Source organism: Carassius auratus, chromosome 43 (genome assembly GCF_003368295.1).
Source record: "Carassius auratus strain Wakin chromosome 43, ASM336829v1, whole genome shotgun sequence".
Lineage (NCBI taxonomy): Eukaryota > Metazoa > Chordata > Actinopteri > Cypriniformes > Cyprinidae > Carassius > Carassius auratus.
In genome coordinates, this window is record NC_039285.1 from 9,721,463 (window position 1) to 9,730,633 (window position 9,171).

The 9,171-nt window shown below is 34.6% G+C and overlaps 1 protein-coding gene across 1 annotated transcript; it reads right to left on the bottom strand.

The window, feature by feature from the left end:
- Nucleotides 1–228: 228 nt before the first annotated feature.
- Nucleotides 229–3,962, bottom strand: LOC113061654 (rhombotin-2-like). Its single transcript, XM_026230964.1, has 3 exons — nt 3,369–3,962; nt 2,137–2,352; nt 229–1,004 (listed from the first exon to the last, which is right to left on the bottom strand). The coding sequence occupies exons 1-3, from the start codon at nt 3,407–3,409 to the stop codon at nt 782–784; spliced, it is 480 nt and encodes a 159-aa protein (XP_026086749.1). The 5' UTR covers nt 3,410–3,962; the 3' UTR covers nt 229–781.
- Between the last annotated feature and the right edge of the window lie 5,209 nt (nt 3,963–9,171).

Genomic DNA, 9,171 nt, shown 5'->3' on the forward strand with positions numbered 1-9,171 from the left:
CGAAATTTCAGCTTTGCCATCACAGAAATAAATGACATTTTAAAATATATTCAATAGAAAACTGCTTTTATAATCTTGAAAAACGAATAAAGAGACTAAGAATACATAAAAAAAAAAAACTTATGATCCCAGTCTTTTACACATTACTTTATGTATTGTATTTTTTTTTCACTCACTTAAATAGCATTTATGGTAACACTTTTTTAAGCACCAATTCTCAAACTTAAGTAGTTGCTTATTAATGTTTATTTGGCTGTTAATTAGTACTTATTTGGCACATATTAATGCCTTATTATGCATTACCATATTTAATATCACTTAACCCTACCTTACCATACCTAAACTCACCAACTACCTTACTAACTATCAATAAGCAGCAAACTTGACGTAGAATAGAAGAATCTAGAAGACCCAGTATCTCAATTCTGCATCTGTTTGCTTGGGGGCAATCATTTTCTTTATTCAGGCTCAAAGAAAGAGGTTTTCACATTTTATGGCAAGTGTGTTACTTCAAAACTATCAACACTACAGTCTGAATCTAACTTTCCGTGAGAGTAACAAAGGGAATCTGCTTTTATTGCAATTCATTACATACTGTATTTACGCCGTTGTTAAAAATATACCAATAGAAAACCAAGTGTATGTTGCTGGTGACAATGTTTCTCAAATATATGAGATGAAAATTTCTAACACATCCATGGCACGGCTTCTGGAGCCAGAAAGGTCATTATTCTTTTTTAGTAAAGGGATTATTGCAAATGCTTCGGACTTCAGCAGGACACTACACCATGCTGCCATTCATTTTGGTCCACTCAAAAATGTCCTGCTCACACACAATGTCCGAATTGATGAGCAGGTAACGATCGCCAACGCAGAAGTGTTTCTGACAGGCAGCGCATTTGAAGCATTCGAGGTGATAGACTTTGTCACGGACACGCATGGTCATTTCAAAGGCCCGGATTCTCTTTTCACAGGAAGCGCAGAGCCCGTCCTGACCAAACAGTCTGCAGAGAAGGAAACATAAATATCAATGCACTTTAAAGAAAAACATGCTTACAATTCATATACTTATTAGACATAAATTAGGATTTGCCGATAATAAACTTGAACCCTATGAAGCTTATTTTACCATATCTGACAAGCACATTTCTAAGACCTCTAAATCATTATCAAAACTTGGTAGAAAAACCAGTTCTACACAATCTAAAGACTACATGACGCCTCTGACTGATTTATCATATCATCCCCAACCCCCAGGTTTTTGTAGGGTACATGTCTCATTTTGCGGTGACATCTTTCCAGGTTTTTAATAAAATAAACATAAGAATAGTGTTATATTGTTTTAATATTTAAGGTTGAAAGCTTACCGGACTAAAGCAACTTAGGTTAAGTTGATTATCCATTCATCATTCTTAAGAGAAATAAATATGATTAATCAGGCTTCTGAGGAATGTTTATTTGTACATCTCTCCATTATTATATTAAATTATATTTGCCCACCAAAATAAAAGCTCTAGAGCTTTGATCATAACACTAATATTATTGAGAGATATAGAGTGACAGCTGATATTTATATGCATGTAAATGTAAGCAGGCTGCTATACTATTACAAAGATCTCGATTTACATGGCAAGCTATAAAGAATTTCATCTTTTTGGACTTAAGAATATTAGCATCTGCACCAAATAGCAGTTTGGGTTTTTTTTTTTTTTTTTTTTTTATAAAAGCCTGATGTACAGGTGCATCTCAATAAATTAGAATGTCATGGAAAAGTCCATTTATTTCAGTAATTCAACTCAAATTGTTAAACTAATGTTTATTTACAATTAAAAGAACCAAAGGCTTTAACTACTTCAGTCTGTGTGTATTGAATTTATTTAATACACAAGTTTCACAATTTGAGTTGAATTACTGAAATGAACTTTTCCACGACATTTTAATGTATTGAGATGCATCTGTATTCAATATGAAGAGAGGGAGAGGGGAAAAAAAAACAAATAAACAAACGCATGCTAACTTTGACTTTGTGTAAAGGCTTAATAGAATTTCTAATAAAATTCTAACTATTAGAACAAATGTTAGGCTTTACAGGGTTAATAAAGAATTAAAAGTTCATTTCAGGCCTGCCACTCGTACCTGAGGTAGTCTCTCCTGCACAGCTTCCTGCCAAGTTTGTAGTAAAGCCTGCGGCCCACCTCGCCTAAGCGGCAGCCGCAGAGGTCACAGCTCAGGCAGTCCTCGTGCCAGTACTGCTCGATGGCCTTGAGGAAGAAGCGGTCCCCGATACTCTGCTGACATCCGCCACAGGTCAGCAGCGACGGCGGCATCTGAAGCACCTCGTCCACGGGTTCCCTGTGGAACACATTCAAATATGCGATGCACCATTATGAACACCAGATGGCGCTAGTATGTATTTTATTGAAACCGCATAAAACTATATCAACAGTTAAACTGACAAACAGATGAGATACTATTTTTTCTAGATGTACCTACATTTTATTTATAAATAAATGTTTGCTTAAGCTGTAACTACTGTCACGTGATCCCAAGGGAGAAAAGTGTTAAGTGCTGTAGGCAAATGAGGCGCTTTGGGTCACTGCACACAGACTTAAATTAGCCCATCTATTCCCACTGGTTAACATTTGTGACCAAATTTTACTTTTGAGTTGGAGATGAATAAAATATTTCCTAACGCATTTTATACAGAATCGTTTTAACTCTAGACTGTTTTGAGGTCATGTAAAAATTCACATTTACATAGTCACATGACCAGAGCTGTTTAATCCCCTCTGAATAATGTCTGTGCCAAAGCTTCGTTGAAGGAAGGGTGTAAAACATATCACAATGCATATATAGCCATATTTGGTTGCTACATATTATATTTGAAGGGTCTATTATGAATGTAGCCTACAGAGCATAAGTCATTAGTCACAATATGTGAATGTTAGTTAACCCATTCTATTAAGACTCATTCATTCACATTATTAAATCTTAGTATTGTTACATTAAATTAAACTACGTAAAGTTTTTCTTGGAATATCATTCGTATACCCCTAATAAAAAATAGTTAACAATAGAAAATTATGTTACTTTATTGCAACTTTGTTTACGATCTTACCAACTGTTCATTTATATGGCCTACTATATATTTTAGGAAATGCAGCGTTTTGGATAATAGAGAATATAAATTAGTTTAACTGGTGAAAACGCGATTAAATGAGTTAAGGAGACTTTAAATAAGTCCAAATGTGATTATTATAAATGTATTATCGTCTGATCACTAATATTGGCAAAATAAAATAATAATAATAATAAAAAAATAAACAAATGGAAACCCAAACGACCCTATACATTAACATCTTACTTACTCGTTCGTTTCCAGTGTTTTCCGTTCAATTGTAGATGCCATATTAAAGACTGTTTAAGAATAATTGACTATTACATTTGAAATGCGCACTTTCTGCCAAATATGTCCCACACTCGCCGTCTGCGGCGCTGAAAGACCATCAACGTCCTGCTAAATGAACTCCCTTCAGAGAAAAAAGCTTCAGAGATCTGGAGCACCTGCTTTGCTGCCTCTCAGTGCACTGAAGATCAACAACCTATAGCACACATTATGTCCCAAGTGCATCAGCGTAGCTTCTTTGCATTAGAGTCTGTCTCCACGCATTCAACCCTCATCCTATCCTATGTTGTTTCGGAAATAGTAGGCTACGCGGTGACAGGCAGATGTCCCCCACCGCGCTGTTTAATTACTCCAGTGCAACGGCGTGATCGAGCTTGGTTTCTCCTCTGTGCTGCAAGTCTCCACAGCACTGTCCCGTAGGGCTGCTCTCTGTGGTCCCGTTATTATAGGGTAGCAGGTATTTTTAAATGGCCCTGCCCCCTCAGTTTCTGCTTTCTTTTCCGACTTCCTGCTCACGACCGCTCGACAATGAGAGGAAATAGCGCTCTTCATGCGCCAGACGGGTGACTACCAGTCAATTATAAACCCGCCGGCTCGTGACTGTAGGGCTCACGAGCTCTAACAGACAGGCTCCCTATCACATACCTGTGATCCAAACATCAAAGAGGTTTAGGAAAAAGATGCAGACACATAGGCTATAATTAACAATGCGTTAATGTTTATGAAAACACGCGGGAAATCCAAGGACACAGTAGTAATATAATATAAGGGGGACCTGGGCACGTTGTTACAAGGGTTGTTGCCCATCATTAGTTACGTAAATCAGATATAAACTAGTATTATACTGCTAGTTTACATCTATTCAAATTTTAATAATAAATTCTTTAATTTATAAAATTTGTATTATTAAAATTGTTGTATAATTGTATGATAATTTGTATAATTTATTTTATTTATTTGATTAACTTTAATTTAGCTGTAAAGCTTATAATCTGTTTTTTTTTTTTTTTTGTCCATGGCAATAATGTAGACATTCAAAAGATGTCTTTAAAAATACCCTAATAAAGGGGTTTCAAACTGGGAACACAAGAGGGGGTCTGTGGAAATGTTTAGCGCAAAACAGTGTTAAAAACATATAATGAAATGAAATAAATAATAAGAACATAGAGAATGCATGAATGAATCGTAAAACGAAATAAAATTACATTAAAACGAAGAAATTAATATATATAACAGTACAATGAGTAGAAAATAATTTGTAATGTAACCTAAATTTTTTTCCAAATAATATTTAACACATTTTCATAATATTTACTTTTTCTAGTATAAATTGGGCCTTCATACATGAAAACGTATAGCTGTCTTTTATATTGTGATTTTTATATTATTATGGAAGTCTTTTGCATGGGGTTACTCATCTATGAGGTCTGCTGTGGCATAGAAGATAGAAAACCTGTGCCCTAATTCACAATGTTCATGTACTGTTAAAGGCTTAATCATATGAAAACACATTATTCTGTAATTGCAATGCAACTAACAGACAAGTAAATGGCTCTTTTGAACCGTTTTCTCCTGATCTATCTCTTCACACTCATCTCTGCTTTATGTCGTTGGGGAAAACTCTTCTTATCTCCTGCCAGAGCAGTTCGGGTAGTGTCAGCAGCATACTGGGCCAGGAGATAAAACACCCCGCACAACACTGTTGGGACAAACATCATCAGTGCTCAGGGGTCTTCAGTGGTTGCATCTCAGCCAAATGTTGGCTGTGCCAATCTGGCCCTAACCCTGTGGGGTCAGTGATTGCCATTCAGCTATAATTTGATTGTTTTATTATATTCTGACTCGAAAAACTACATTTTATTCTAACAAATGTAAAGTTTTGTTGAAAGTGGGCACAATTTTTCTTTGAGTGCCAAAATACTTTCCTTTTTTTCATTCACTTTTATTTAATATACATTTAATTAGCAAAATATAAAATACCATATATTTTGTGAAAACCTTGATATAGTACTATTCAAGTGTTTGTAAAAAATTGCTGAAATAAATGCTCTTCATTGAGCATTCTATTCATTAAACAACCACCCCCCCCCCCACAAAAAAAAAAAAAAACATAACAAAACATAAAAAAATAAATGGAAGCAACAAAAACTGTTGATAATATTAAGAACCATTATTAATAACTGAACACCAATAATAATTGATAACCGAGCACCAAAATAGAAATTAGAATGATTTCTTGAGGATGTGACATTGAAGACTGGAGGATGCTGAAAATTCAGCTTTGCAATCACTGAAATAAATTACATTTTAAATTGTAATAATATTTCACAACATCACAGAAGCAACACACAGTATTTTTGAACAAATAAATGCAGCCTTTGTGAGAAAACATTCAAGAATGTGTGTGTGTTCTTATATGTACAACATTTAGAGAAACAGATTTCTGAATAATGCAGATGATAACATAAGTACAGCGTTTACTTGTTTGCTTCGACAGTTTGTTTTTTAATAGCTGTTAAACTGTGTGCATAAGGCGTCCACCATTTCCTGTGGATTGGACACAGCAAACCCAGAGGATGTACAGGAAATGAGCACAGATGAACCTCGGCAGGGGGTGGTATGAGCTGGCTGACTTCCTACTCGTTTCACTTGATCACCCTGCTGGACTCTGATTGGTTGGATAACTCCAGATGGCCCCCCCTTGCTAGAAGAAGGGCTTTTGAGACAGCGCTTCGGAAACCACTGAATGTCAACTCATCTACTTGGCAGGAAAAGATTTCTTAACTTCTGGGTAGGTTTCCTTCATAAATGGTTAGGGATGTAGTAAACATATCATGGCTTATGATGTCTCTATGTTATTAGCTTTTTTCTAAAAATGCGATGTGTTATACATTTAAAGAAAATCTGAGAGCCACTGTGAAGTCACATGACTTTCAGCCAAGCATGGTGACCCATACTCCAAATTCGTGTTATGCATTTAACCCATCCAAAATGTACACACACAGAAGTGAACACACACCTGGAGCAGTGGGCAGCCATTTATGCTGCAGTTGGTGGTTTGGTGCCTTGCTCAAGGGCACCTCAGTCATGGTGTTGCTGGCAAGGGACTCAAACCCACAACCCTAGGGTTAGGAGTCAAACGCTCTAACCACTAGGCCATGACTTCCCCAAGCAAGACAACATATTGTGCAAAGTGCAAAATATTCTTTGTCTCAGGAATTTCAGGAAAACTGAACTCTTTTGTAGTTTCGTAGGAACAGAAACTGGAATAATCACAGAACAGAAATAAATTTAACACAAGCTTAATTGATGAAACCAAATTCCCAAAACAATTAACATAAAACAATAATTTTAGATTTTAAATTGATTTTATTTTTTACATATCTGTTTTTAGGAATATGTTATGATTTGCTCCAAATTATACAATTTATAGCATAAAATTATATATCAAAATAGCATAAAAGCATAAAATAGCAAATGTGATATGGATTTTTTTTATTTTTTTTTTTTACAGAATATTTAGTTTATTTATTTTATTTTAAAAGAAGGGAATAGCTAATAAAAAAATTGTTTGTTTGTTTGTTTGTTTTACTGTACACCTGTACATGTTTATTCTTGGGTGATTGTTTCAGGGATAAACTGTTATTCCTTTAAAGCTTTTATTAGACATTTTGACCTTTGACCCTTATCCCTAATATTTAACCCATCATTAATGCCGTACAGCTTTACAGAAAAAAATAAAAAATAAATGTTGAGTAAATAAATTACCAGTTGTTGTGACAATATTGAAATAATCTTGAATATAAATGAATGACTGATAATACTTTGCAAAGCTTTAACCACATATTCAGGATTTGGATCTGTATATTAGGTGAAAATTTGCCCCCATGGTGGCCATTCATTGTCTATAGTAATTATACAGTCATGGTATTTTAATATTATTATTATTTTGGTATTTAGCTTTTACATATGTACAAACTTACATTTTCATAGGGAAATGTTGTTTATAGCATATAATATAATGATCTACATTTTTACTAACATTATATATATGATTTATATATATATATATATATATATATATATATATATATATATATATATATATATATATATATATATATATAATTCCATACCTACTGTGACAGTGCTGAAATAATGTAGCAGTTTACAATTAGGCTTAGTGTTATTAATAAATCACTTTTGATATGGATTTTTAATTAGCACGTTAAGGGTTTTTTAGAAATCAGCAGAGGTGGGTAGAGTACCCAAAAACTTTACTCAAGTAAAAGTAAAAGTAATTCTAGAGATATTTACTCAAGTAAAAGTAAAAGTACTAGTCTTGAATAGTTACTTGAGTAAGAGTAAAAGAGTATCGGATAAAAAATCTACTCAAGTAGTTAGTTACTAGTTACTTTGGGTCATATATACGGAGCCTTTTTTTTATTTAGATATATAGATAAAATGTATGTAATGTATGTGTGTGTGTATACATGTATATATTTCATCAGCCTTTACTCCAATTTATTATAAAACCCTGTCTGTTTATGGTTTCATGCCATAACATATTTTTAATACGACTGACTTTATATTAAATGTGAATTTAACATTGAAATTTAATGTGATATAAATATTGCTACTAATCTTTTATTGTTCAGAAAGAGAGCAAATAACATTTAAATTATTAAAGATGATTTTCACTGACAGTGTAGATTTCAATCACTCTCAGAAACTCCCATTAAAATCACTGAAACTGTTAACACTGTGAAATCAATATCTTAATTATAGATTCGTGCACACATCTGCACTTTGTTGTTTCTGACGAGAGAATTCGCCAGAAAGAGGTATTCAGTCAGTGAGCGAGTGAAGGAAGCACCGACATTTCAGCGATGACTCGTCGGAACACCTCTGATTGGGCATTGCATTCAAAAGAATCGTGTGTGATTGGTTATAATGCGCAGCGCTGTAAAAACGCGTCTGTCTCTGGCTCAGCGCCAGCAAGCGATCACAGATCTGAATTTAACAGCTGATGATATGACTTGCTGAACGTACTCACACCGGTGTGATTGTATTAAAATTAATAAAATTTTAATCGGCTATTTTTTGTCTTTTGGAAGCTGCATTCAACTTGACTCCCCTCTGTTATAAGCCACACACGTACAACAAACTAATGTCACAGTGGTATCGTGTACTGTAATCGAATGTAGCCCAAGTTATTAGCCTACCTGTTAAACAGTAGACAGCACACGCGGTGCTCATCTAATAAGGATCTCCATCACAAGCAAACAATAGCCTTTGCAGATTTGCTTTCAATTCAGTGCAGTTCCATATCCACGTTTTCAACGCTGCAGATGATCTTAAACGTTACGACTCTAAGTGAACCGCTTCAGACGCTAAGCGCGTGCAGCATGGAACTGAACGACTCATTCAAACTGATTCATGAACCAATTCACTCGTTTGCCAATTGGTTTGATCAAGCCTTTGAACAGAATTGACTCAAAAGAATGAATCATAAGCGAATGGGCATCGCTCATTGCCCAGAGAAAAGTAGATGGCGCGTTTGGAATAAACTGAAGCATTTATAACATTTATTGCATTAAAATAAAGTAACGAGAGGAGCGTCGCCCACAGTAACGAAGTAAAAGTACAGATTTTTCCCAAAAAATTTACTCAAGTAAGAGTATAAAGTACCCATCTTTAAATATACTCCGAAAAGTATTAGTTACCCAGAAAAATTACTCAAGTAAATGTAACGAAGTAAATGT

Bases quoted from the DNA above. Each gene is read 5' to 3' on its own strand.
- LOC113061654 (XM_026230964.1), bottom strand. From the start codon at position 3,409: ATGGCATCTACAATTGAACGGAAAACACTGGAAACGAACGA. The intron at 2,353-3,368 runs GTAAGTAAGATG...TGTGTTCCACAG, and splicing joins AAAACACTGGAAACGAACGA to GGAACCCGTGGACGAGGTGC. The intron at 1,005-2,136 runs GTACGAGTGGCA...CCTTCTCTGCAG, and splicing joins TGCAGGAGAGACTACCTCAG to ACTGTTTGGTCAGGACGGGC.